The sequence below is a fragment of the Cydia amplana genome, chromosome 8 (genome assembly GCF_948474715.1).
Source record: "Cydia amplana chromosome 8, ilCydAmpl1.1, whole genome shotgun sequence".
Lineage (NCBI taxonomy): Eukaryota > Metazoa > Arthropoda > Insecta > Lepidoptera > Tortricidae > Cydia > Cydia amplana.
In genome coordinates, this window is record NC_086076.1 from 8,561,574 (window position 1) to 8,574,351 (window position 12,778).

At 39.6% G+C, this 12,778-nt stretch overlaps 1 protein-coding gene across 1 annotated transcript in view; it reads right to left on the reverse strand.

Moving 5' to 3' along the window:
- Positions 1 to 1,652: 1,652 nt before the first annotated feature.
- The window catches only part of LOC134650319 (uncharacterized), an 89,318-nt gene continuing 78,192 nt past the window's right edge, over positions 1,653 to 12,778 (reverse strand). Inside the window, exons 38-45 of the mRNA XM_063505280.1 lie at positions 12,443 to 12,633; positions 11,527 to 11,736; positions 10,134 to 10,259; positions 9,585 to 9,673; positions 6,024 to 6,194; positions 4,981 to 5,067; positions 3,376 to 3,515; positions 1,653 to 2,837 (exon numbers count right to left, since the gene is read on the reverse strand). Coding sequence (XP_063361350.1) covers positions 3,385 to 3,515; positions 4,981 to 5,067; positions 6,024 to 6,194; positions 9,585 to 9,673; positions 10,134 to 10,259; positions 11,527 to 11,736; positions 12,443 to 12,633 — 1,005 coding nt within the window. The 3' untranslated portion in view covers positions 1,653 to 2,837; positions 3,376 to 3,384. The remainder of the gene's footprint in view (positions 2,838 to 3,375; positions 3,516 to 4,980; positions 5,068 to 6,023; positions 6,195 to 9,584; positions 9,674 to 10,133; positions 10,260 to 11,526; positions 11,737 to 12,442; positions 12,634 to 12,778) is intronic.

The window sequence follows — 12,778 nt, forward strand, 5'->3', positions numbered from 1 at the left end:
ATTGAGTCTAAAAATAGATAGACGCGGCGATCAAAGAAGGAAACATTTAACTACATATGAACTACATGAATATTTTCTTTCAACATTACTTTTTTTTTTCAATATAGGCAATAACGCAGGTGTCCTCAGAAATTTTGCCGACTTAGCCTTACTAGCCTTCATCTACCTACTTAGTTACGTTATTAAATGTAGGTACTTAATGTGTAAAAGTGTCACCTTGATTATTTCAGATGATATATGTAGGTATTTGTGTTAGAAAGGGTGAAAATATGTATAATGGTAAGTTATTCCTTAATTGACATACATATTTAAATCTTAACTATGTGTTAACTTTGTACTTATGTGACGTCACAGGAAAATATTTCCGCCTAATCCTAACATAAACACAAAAAACACGTCGTCTTAGGATGGCATTCCACCTGTGACCTGTCCAATTTCTTGATCCAATGTCATTGCGTCTCACTCTCTCATTAAGAGGCAACTGGAGTGGTCATTTCTCCATACAAACGTACTCGACTGTTTCCTCCGTGGGTTTTGAAGCTAGAGCAATGATTTTTTCAACACAGATTAATATTGTCAATATCTGTGTCGCACCGTTTTGCTTTTTTTGATATTTTTGTTTTTTAAGGCGCTAGAGCCCTTCAAAAATGGCCAAAATGGCCTAATTGACTATGCCGCAATGAGAGGCGTGGTATTCAAAACTGATATCAATTAGCCAAAAAAATCAAAACGGTCTGACACAGATAATTTCATAATCATTTAGATTTCCAAATTTGATTACGATTGGTTAAGTTTTGGAGGAGGAAACAGTCGAGTACGAAACCTCGATTTTTGAGATTTTTACGCAGGATTTATCGCCTTGTCCTTATCGCACTAGTTTTAGGAGCCGCTTCCGTTAGCGAGACGGGTATATTTACCTAAAATATTTAAATCTCAGCTCCTGTTTCGTCTTAAGCAAAATGCGAGACGCAAATACACATTGGACCAAGAAATTGAACAGGTGGAATACCACCCTTATTTAACAAATAAAAAGTAGTTACTATAGTTATGCAACCAAATAGGTTTATTTTTAAATAGGAAATACGAGCCCCGATGCAAATTAGTTCGTCTAGTTCCACACAATAATTTTGTTTATTCTAATAAATTTTACACATGAACATAAAATTATCCAGTAATGGGAACCATAAAAGTAATGTTTAATCTATAGTTTATTTTGATCGTATAATATAATTGCATGAGGCTTTAATTGCTGAAAAAATTTACTTTTCAAAAACGTCCAAATCATATTGTCCTCTCCTACAGCAATGCTGCATGCAGGGGCTCGAAACAAAATTGTCAGTACAATGGCAGAGCCGCGTTGCTTCCCTAGTAATAGCCCTTTTCACATCTGTCTATTAACCTACCCGTCAAATAAAAATCGTTATTTTTTTTGTTTTAGTACAAACGGTATTTCTTGTATTTGGATTTAGTTATTATAGAATATTACCATATAAAATTTAACTAAATTAGTATAAGCATTAAACATTAGTGATTTTTGAACTAAAACATTATATTTGTACAAACGCGAACCTCAAAATATGGTCTCACTAGACGAAAACATATGCATCGGGGCTCGTAAATTAAGCAAAATGTTGAGGAATGAAAAAACAAACTAAAATTCGAATACGTTTAATAATAATAAATAAAATAAACAATTAACAAATACGTTAATAAAAAATCAATTCAAAAACGACTTTTTACATCACATCCTTTTGTAGATTATATCGTTCTGGTTATGACACAGGTTGTAAAATAATACAAGTGCAAGATCTAGATAAGATCTATACATTTTAAGATTATACTTACTAAACTATACCGCAACTTAACGAACTAGTGTCTCTTCAGTCGGCAGGGAATATACTACAAAATGGTCTCGATAAATAATTAATACTTAATACACATAAAAAAAAAACAAAGTCATACGGATAAGTGACTTGATTACATTAATTTTTAAACCGACTCTGTCGGGGTACAGTCAGAACTATAATAAATAACGTAAAATTATTTATTTACGGATACGGCAAACTGAAGAGACTGTTGATTTCAGTTTATTCCTCACATTTAGGAACTTTGTTGAACATACGACAAATAAAATTGACTGTAACATAATTCTTATAAAAACTTACATCACAGTAAATGTTTCAATACTCGGACTGCGCATTTGTGCGCAAACAGAAACAAAGACTAACCTATTTTAAAATAATTGTAAATATAATCAGATGCCATCCGATGGTAATTATAATAATTTCGTCGTTAAAATAAATACTAATATAATGCTTGGCACCTCATACAGAGATTTGCGTATAACGATAAGTCATATCGTTCAATAATTTATAAAGTATAACTATAGAAACGATTATAATAACATTAAAAACAGTCAAATCTAAACAACGAAACTTTACGCTTTATGACACTTGGGCAGAGATCACAGTGCAAACAATTTGGTCAGGATACACGTTAACTTGTTGCGATTATAATCAGCATCAGATACAAACGGAATGTCCTTAAAATAACGCTTAACATAAACATTAAAATAGAATATTCGAAATCATTTAAATCTCTTGTAAAATTGCTGTACATTTTGGCCTCGCGTCTACTGCAAAAACATTTCACTATATCTAGATTTAAAAACTCACTAAAAGCGTAAGTTTAGTAAACGCAGAATACTACTATCAAATTCAACAGTCTAAAAGTTCTAAAATCCATATTTGTTGCAGTAAGGTGACTATGAGCTAATTACGTTTCGCAATTAGGTCTAAAACATCTAAATACCGGTGTAGCAAAAGCCTTGGCTTAAGCTTTGGATTCCTCCGAAAACGGTGCCGTAATATGACGGCCGCTATATAGCGTTGACTGACGTCACTAGAACGTTGTCTATGTAAACAAGATGGCGCGGTTTCCTAGACGGCGTTACGTTACGTTGATTGTCAACGTAACGTAAGATGACGGCCGTCATGACGGTGTCGATAGTTTCGTGAACGTTTTATTAGATAGCGTGACGCCATTTTGAATAAATGACACGAGATTTGAATAAATGATTCCGTACTACGATTATTTTCCTCTTCTGATGATATTTCATCCCCCAAGTAAATTATAGATGATCAAGCAAATCTTGTCAGTAGGAAAAGGCGCGAAATTCAAATGTTCTATGGGACGTTATCCCTTCGCGCCTACATTTTTCAAATTTGGCGCTTTGACTTTGGTGGCTGACGGTGTGTTATGACGCCGTGGTACTTTCCACATGTCGTCACCGTAAAGACGGCCGTATTTTGCGGCCGCTATATGACGGCCGTCATATTACGGCACCGTTTTCGGAGGAATCCAAAGCTTTACTACTGGTATAGTTCAGTAGGCTCCGATGACGCCGCCGGGGCCGGGCAGCACGGACTTGCCGGAGAGGAATACGTCCACAGCTCGGGCCGCTTGGCGACCTTCGGAGATAGCCCACACCACTAGAGATTGGCCGCGGCGACAATCTGATACACGAACATTAACAATGATTTCAGTTAGAGAAAAAGCCTTATCATACGCTCACAAAACCAACAAGTGCATCAATTCAGGGGTGTATAAAAAATCATCAAAATTTGAATAAAATAATTAATTAAGTATATATTTAACAAATAAATAAGTTTTCTAAGTAATCGTATATTATTCATATGACGCGGTTTTAATACATATAAGTATAATAAAATAATTTATGTAAAATACGAAATATTATGCTCGTGCCCTTTAGAGTTGTTCCAATGTCACTAATGTCAAGGAAAGTATATAATAAATACGTTTTCAACGTGAATGCTGACATACAAAAATAGAGGTGACTTAAATACATGTATGTAGTTATTTCAATACTTTTAAGATTCCAAAACAAGGAACACAAATAAAATATTGTATTGTAAATAACTGTCATTTGCAATAATGTGCATTTCATACATTTCGTATCGTAGGTATCACTCAATCCATCGTGATAGTGTCTGTCAAACGCATGTAATACCCCAGGATTTCCAGGCAGCCGGTCATGGGATACGATACGGTCGCACCGACGTGGTATTCAAAGATGTTACACAAATGCCCATTGAACTCAATGATTTATAACTCAAGATAGGTTATAGGCACAGACAATCCAACCTCTAGACATAGCATAGTCGCGCTACCCCCTCTGCCACACATACGGTAGCGTTACTCCATCTTCGAGTCAATCCCGTGCCGTGATTGGTCCGTGTCTTTGAACGGACTAATCAAGGCACGGGATTCGTTCACCTCGTCCCCCCGCACCCCCGTATTTTTGGCAGCATCGGTTTCATGAAAGAATAGGGATGTTGACAATTTTTTGGAACTAGTTTCATTTTGTAGATAGACACGTAATAATTACAGAAAAAAATATTAAAAAAATATATTCATTAATTTTGAATAAGAAAACATGTATAATAAGATTAATAAGTTTCGTGTTTAAATTACGCGCCTAAACGCTCCAAACTGTCACGTGACCTTGATGACGTAACGGCGTTTTAAACAAACTGCTGTCAGTAATTTTTTTAAATTCTTTATATGGCAACTGACAATTTTTTTTAAAGCCTTACACACTACCGCATCGGACAGCGACCTTCTTTCTCGCTCTAACTTATAGCTGCGTCCTTAACGCACCACCTTACACACTATCGATTCGTGCGCCGCACCGCACCAAGATCGCGTTTCGGTACGATAATCTGTAGACACTTAGGCAGGTTTTATAACTTGTCTTTGGTGATTCCACTGTGATTACGTCACGCGCTCCGATTGGCGTTTGCAGTCACGTGATACTGGGCATTATTTTAAATACTTTTGATTATTTTTAATTAATTTATTACAGATATTTACACTTGCAAAATATGATTTCCAGCGTTCTAATATTCCCTGCTATGGTAAAAACATAACATATTATATAATATCATTGATTGAACTTACCTCCGGCAGCAAACACGTTGTTGACGGGTGTGTGGTAGATGTTTTTCTTTTCGGTCTCGACGTTGCTGCGCGCGTCCAAAGGCAAGTCTGCAATAATATATAGACAAAAGGCTCGTACAACTCCATTCGGCATATCGCGTCTCACAGCTTCAGAACTAACGTATATGAGCAGTTAATTTGTGACGTTCCACGGCAAAAGGTACCTTATGGCAGTTGGCGCTTACGTCGCATAGCATAATAATAACGCGCGGCGGCGGAGTGGCGTTAATAATAGCGTAAGCGCCAACGGCCATAAGGTACCTTTATCCGTGGGACGTCACATTTTATTAACCCTTTTTACATGTACATATCAATAAAACTTCAACCGTAGTATGTACTTTCATTTGAAGTTCAAATTAGATTGCACTTTCGCAGAAACTGCCTAGCCTTCATCAGATCATCAAAATTAAAATTTTGAATATGTCTTACATTTTATGAAAAACCGTTTAAAGCGGAGCAGTTTGAAATAGAGTTAAATAAATTAATAATAGGATAAGGTCTGAAAAAATAAATTCTAAAACCTAAAAACGTTGCACTGGCACAGAATAAATAATAGTACTAGGTACAGAAGATTCACTCTCTAACAAAACGCGTCCATTACGACAGATATGACCGCTAGGTGGCGCAAGCGCGAGCAGCGGTCCGTTCCGTAGCGGTGCGCGGCAACTACTACGGTTAGACACCAAAATTGGTGTGGGCCGCATGTACTTTTAGGTACTTGTAGCGACGCGACGAAATCGCGGAGTGAGCCACGATTGGCACTGGTGCCAACTAGTATTGGAGGCCAAGATCCACTTCATGACGATGAGCCAGTGAACATCGCGCTCCTGAAGTCAGTGCTTCTGCAGTTACTCCAGTAAAGGCTCATTTAGACGGTGCGAGAACTCGCATGCGAGTTTCATTACATTGCGTCATTTGATCGGTCGGCTGAATTGATGTAACCTCCATGGTCCGTAACTAAAATCTTATACGAGTTCGCGCGCCGTCTATCAGCCCTAACTTACCAAGCTGATGTGCCACGTATCTCTCGGGGCCCAGGAAGCCCATGGCCAGCAGCACCAACTCCGCCTTGTACACCTTCTCAGTGCCCGCGACCTCCTTCATTTCCCAGCGGCCGCCCGCTGCGCGCGTCCACTCCACTTCTACGGCCGACACGCCCGCCACGTTGCCGTAACCTATTCAATGGTTTATAGAAAGTTGGTACTATAATAGGGTATTTGACAATTTTTAGGGTTCCGTAGCCAAATGGCAAAAAACGGAACCCTTATAGATTCGTCATGTCTGTCTGTCTGTCTGTCCGTCTGTCCGTCCGTCCGTATGTCACAGCCACTTTTCTCCGAAACTATAAGAACTATACTGTTGAAACTTGGTAAGTAGATGTATTCTGTGAACCGCATTAAGATTTTCACACAAAAATAGAAAAAAAACAATAAATTTTTGGGGTTCCCCATACTTCGAACTGAAACTCAAAAAAATTTTTTTCATCAAACCCATACGTGTGGGGTATCTATGGATAGGTCTTCAAAAATGATATTGAGGTTTCTAATATCATTTTTTTCTAAACTGAATAGTTTGCGCGAGAGACACTTCCAAAGTGGTAAAATGTGTCCCCCCCCCCCTGTAACTTCTAAAATAAGAGAATGATAAAACTAAAAAAAATATATAATGTACATTACCATGTAAACTTACACCGAAAATTGGTTTGAACGAGATCTAGTAAGTAGTTTTTTTTTATACGTCATAAATCGCCTAAATACGGAACCCTTCATGGGCGAGTCCGACTCGCACTTGGCCGCTTTTTTTATGAATGGTATAAGTCATCAGGTTTGTTTTGAGGATCAAATGTCTGTATGGGACCCATTGCCTCAAAGCAATACAAAGGTCACAAATGATGGTCAAAGTGTGGCACTCGCACTTTACTGACGAAACGCTTCATAGAAAATGGCAATATATCGTGACGTCACCATGTAACGTTAGAACCCGTTTCGATGTATGGAAAATAAGGAAATTGCGATTTCGGTGAAATATTGCGTTTATGTTTATGGTCGCTATAGCTACAATATTTTTTTAAATAAAATGTAAGGAATCGAATGGTATCATAATTTTTTTTCTATTTGGAAGTTTAAGGTCTTGTATTCTTTTATTATTCCCATATATTTTTTAAAGTTCTAATGTATTGTGATAAATTGCTCATTTTCTATCTATTTTACTAGATTTAGTTATAAAATTCAACACGTGTCAAATACTCTATTAGTTGTCCTCTTCATTTTTGCGTTTTCCCGGTTACATCGCAGACCACAAACTAAACGCAGCAAATGCTCGTACTAAAGTAGAGACGCTAGGCACGAAGATTTACACGTGTTATAAAGGCTAACATAGTAAACACCGCTCTTTTCCTCTATGCGTTGCGTACGAATAGTCGTAACTGTCAAATGATTGAAACATTGAAAATGCTTAACTACTCCTTAATTAATAGTACAAGTTGAACCGAAGTTTAAAAACAGCAGTTTTATATTTATAATTGCTGTCTTGAATACATATCGAACACATAATCAATCATCATCATCATTTTAGTCTTCAGTCGCCTACTGCTGAGCATAGACCTCTCTTCGTGTAGGTACGCCACTTATCCCGGTCCTGTGCTAGTCTCATCCAGAAGTATCCAGCGATTTTTCAATCAATCATAAAATTAAATGCAAGTAATTGTCTATGGCTTTTCTACTAATTTAAAAATGTAAAAAATTGCTTTGGCCAATATACCTATAATTGTGTCAAAATATTATATATAGTGTTGATATTGGGAGAGAAAAATTCTCCAAGTCACGTGCCAAAGTCAACTTTCGTTATAGGTATAAATTTAGTAGTCGATAAATAATTTAGAAACGAAATAACACAGGTTTTATTAAAAAGTTCGGATTTTCCGTAAGTGTTGTGCTGACGACGTAAGTAAGTAGACAATGGCGTATGAAGTCGTGAACTGATGAAGGTTTGGGCGAGGTTATGTCAAGTTCAAGTGTGCGCCGTGAAAATCACTCTTAACATTCAGGATACAAACAAAAAAAACCGGCCAAGTGCGAGTCGGACTCGCGCACGGAGGGTTCCGCACCATCAACAAAAATAGAGGAAAAGAAGCAAAAAAAACAAGCAAAAAAACGGTTACCCATCCAAGTACTGACCCCGCCCGACGTTGCTTAACTTCGGTCAAAAATCACGTTTGTTGTATGGGAGCCCCACTTAAATCTTTATTTTATTCTGTTTTTAGTATTTGTTGTTATAGCGGCAACAGAAATATATCAGTGAAAATTTCAACTGTCTATAGCTATCACGGTTCGTGAGATACAGCCTGGTGACAGACGGACGGACGGACGGACGGACGGACGGACAGCGGAGTCTTAGTAATAGGGTCCCGTTTTTACCCTTTGGGTACGGAACCCTAAAAATCTGCTGGCAGACGTGACATAAAAAACCTATGAACTGTCGCCTGCGGTATTTCCGGACCGATACGACCTTCAAACCTTCAAGAAAAGAGCGTACTCCCATCTTAAAGGCCGGCAACGCACTAACAACCCTTCTGGTGTTGCGGGTGTTCATGGGCGGCGGTAATCGCTTCCCATCAGGTGATTTGACTCCTACATCATAAAAAAAACCTAACGTGTGTAACGTGATTTTTGGTTAGGTTTCTAAAAGTTATCTGAAATTAGTAACTTTAATTTATCTCCATATTCTACCATAGACAATGTAATTTCATTTATTTATTCAATTCGTTTGTTTGTATCTATGCTGGCGCCATCTGTAAAATACTTCGACCGGCCAACCCCATTCAACAAAGGTTTAGGATAAGTAGGTGATATCAGACGGTTCATTAGAATGAATGTTCACTTGAGTGAATGATTCATTTTTCTATCATTCCATGTTCACAAGGGATAGCTGTAATATAGGTCGGATACATGAAGAATATGCGAACAATAAAAATAAAAACCCTAAGAACTACTACCTAGTTTTTCACTTGTTAAATCCGAGTAAACGACCTCTCTGTGTTCAGTCAGGCTAATAATGTTTGAGTGAATGGTGAAATTGATGAAGAACATCGTTTTCCCAATTAATTCTTTCTTAATTTTTGGTTCACTTTATGCTCAGATGTGTCACTTTGCTTGAAAGATGAAACACGAAAATTAACACAAAATGAACCGTCAGATTTCACCTTTATGAATAAGGGCGTTACTTGCTATGTTGTAACAAAAGGCCAGACCACCTGTGGCCATCAAATATAATCGGAGGGGTGCTCATCTGCAGCGAGTGTGGCCGCACATTTGCAAAGATTGGCTATGTCAGCTAAGACCGCACCAGCGACGCTCTCAGCGGTAGAAAGTAGTCGCTGTGGCGGAAAACGGCTAGGAGACGATGATGATGATGACTATTCTATAGACGGTCAACCGAATCTTGTCAGTAGAAAAAGGCGCGAAATTCAAATTTTCTATGGGACGATATCCCTTCGCGCCTACATTTTTCAAATTTGCCGCCTTTTTCTACTGACAAGATCTGCTTGACCAGCTATATAAACTTACCGTCATCCAGGAATTCTTTGGTTAGCGTAGAGAACTTCCTCGGGTCGTTTCCGAACTTCACTTTGACTTCCTCGTGCCCGTAGTCCACCCTGCGAATATATTGAACGTGTTTGAATCCTAGAATAAACAATTATAAACCATTCCAAAAAATAGATATGAGGTAACTGAGTAAGTAGTATAAAACGGTGTATAATGCAACTCGGTTCTGCAAATACAAATGGTTTATTCGCAGTAATATGGTTACATAGTGGTCTTAAGTAGGTACAAAATTGTTCTACATTTTACGCCTTTTCTGGCGTGCGAAATGTGCGAATATCAAATGAAAAACTTAAAATTAAAGAACTAAATCTATCATACAACGAACTTAACTAATATATTACATTACAGAGTCTTCTTTATAAGCAAATAACTTGTTTATTGAGTAAAATACTCTATGAGTAAGCCATTGGTGGAACTAAGCTTTGAATTTATTCAAGGCAAACTCAAATTGTAGCATTTTAAGAGTAAAATTGCACCGGTGTCTGTGTGTCTGATATTAACTAATAATACCTGAAGACCCTCGGCCATTGCGGCCACGGGTTGTCTTGTCCGCGGGTGGGTTTCGGCTGCGGCAGGATTTCGAACGTCGTGATCGACTTGGCGCCTTGGCGGAGCGATGTCGCTATGCAGTCGCATCTAAAAATGTTACCATAGTTAATTATAAGACCTCGTAGTGTACTCAATTCAAGTCAAGGTGAGGTGAGGATTGTGTGGTGCTACACGTGTATTTGCGTGCACATAGAATATGGCTGTGATTTTTTCGAGGCATTTTTACAACCTTCTACTACTACCTAATTTCAGCAACCTTGATTTATATTTAGTACTTAGGATAAACAAAACATACGTGACAACATCTGTTACATGCATGCCGTGTTTAAAGAAGAAGAAGAAAATACATTTATTTATGACAAACACAGATGACAAAAACATGTTGACAAATATCACGGTTAGTTTCACTAGACTTATATCGAACGGGATATGAACCGCGATTACCTTGAACAAGATGCATGTAACTGCGTCGAAATATCGGGAGCTCGAACACAATACAAAAGGTAATCACGGTTCATATCCCGTTCGATATAAGTCTACGATTCTAGGAACTCCGAGGAGTGGTGTGGATGCCCTTAAGCTGCCGGCCTTTGGCCACGTCGCGCCCTTGCAGAGCACTAGTGTTTTCTATCTGGGGGTAGGATTTAGTGCTCACCCAGTATCGCCTCCTCCGATAACAAGCACATTCTTGTCCTTGGCGTTGAGTTCGGGCAGCTCCTTCCCGTGGTGCAGCGGCGGGCCCATCTGCTTCTTCTGCCACGTCTCTAAGAACTCCATGGCGTAGTGGATGCCGTTGATCTGCCGGCCCTTAAGCGGCAGGTCGCGTGGCCATGTCGCGCCCTTGCAGAGCACTAGAGTTTTCTATCTGGGGGTAGGATTTAGTGCTCACCAAGTATCGCCTCCTCCGATAACAAGCACATTCTTGTCCTTGGCGTTGAGTTCGGGCAGCTCCTTCCCGTGGTGCAGCGGCGGGCCCATCTGCTTCTTCTGCCACGTCTCTAAGAACTCCATGGCGTAGTGGATGCCGTTCAGCTGCCGGCCCTTAAGCGGCAGGTCGCGTGGCCATGTCGCGCCCTTGCAGAGCACTAGAGTTTTCTATCTGGGGGTAGGATTTAGTGCTCACCCAGTATCGCCTCCTCCGATAACAAGCACATTCTTGTCCTTGGCGTTGAGTTCGGGCAGCTCCTTCCCGTGGTGCAGCGGCGGGCCCATCTGCTTCTTCTGCCACGTCTCTAAGAACATGGCGTAGTGGATGCCGTTCAGCTGCCGGCCCTTGAGCGGCAGGTCGCGTGGCCATGTCGCGCCCTTGCAGAGCACTAGAGTTTTCTATCTGGGGGTAGGATTTAGTGCTCACCCAGTATCGCCTCCTCCGATAACAAGCACATTCTTGTCCTTGGCGTTGAGTTCGGGCAGCTCCTTCCCGTGGTGCAGCGGCGGGCCCATCTGCTTCTTCTGCCACGTCTCTAAGAACTCCATGGCGTAGTGGATGCCGTTCAGCTGCCGGCCCTTGAGCGGCAGGTCGCGTGGCCATGTCGCGCCCATGCAGAGCACCAGGGCGTTGTATCTGGAGTGAGATTGATTGGTTAAATTTGTGAAGAAATAGGTCGAACAACTATCTTTTTTTCGTTAGTCCTGGTGAAAATAGAGGGGTGCTAATAAGCAGATTCATTGTGGCAAACTATATAGTGCTACAGTTCGTTTTTTTAGCATTAGAAATAAGGTAAACAATCTTAATGTGTCTTTTATTTGAAAAACACATTTTAAAAATAAGTTACGGTAAATATGTAACAATTATGAATCTAATACGATCTTTTATAGTCTTCTGCTTTCATAAGTAATAGTTATTGATTTTTAAAAAGTGTTTTTCAATTAAAAGACATGTCAAAAATAGTCAAAATCGCTTACCTTCTTTCAAGTTCTTTCTAATGCTAAAAAAACGAACTATAGAGAATTTTTATCATTGATATGGATAGTTTCGAGATAGAAAACAAAACACGTCGCCCCCGATGTACGCAGTCATCCACCACTACTGCTTAAGACACATCATGGGGATAGATACTATAACAGTCATCCTACTCGGCCATCCTGCTCTAACGCCGTCATTTAACCTACAACTTTACTCACTCGTTGGCCAGGTCGGTGGCGCTAATGTCCTTGCCCACGTCTATGTTGCATTTGAACACTTGCTAAGCTTCATCTTGGGGATGTACTGCAGCAATCCTCCGACTCGGCTATTCTGCCTCAGCACATGTCCTAACGGTTGTACTCACTCGTTGGCCAGGTCGGTGGCGCTAATGTCCTTGCCCACGTCTATGTTGCATTTGAACACGATGCCTTCAGCCTGCATCAGTTGGACGCGCCGCTGCACAACCTCCTTGCTGAGCTTCATAGTGGGGATGCCGTACTGCAGCAGCCCTCCGGCACGATCGTTACGTTCGAACACCGTCACAGAATAGCCCGCCTGGTTCACATACATGTATTACAATCAAGAAGTCAGAAAAACAAGAATCCTGTAAAAAAAAGCAAGTTCCTTACAATTTTTTTTTTTTAATATTATAGGACATTATTACACAAATTGACTAAGCCCCACGGTAAGCTCAAGAAAG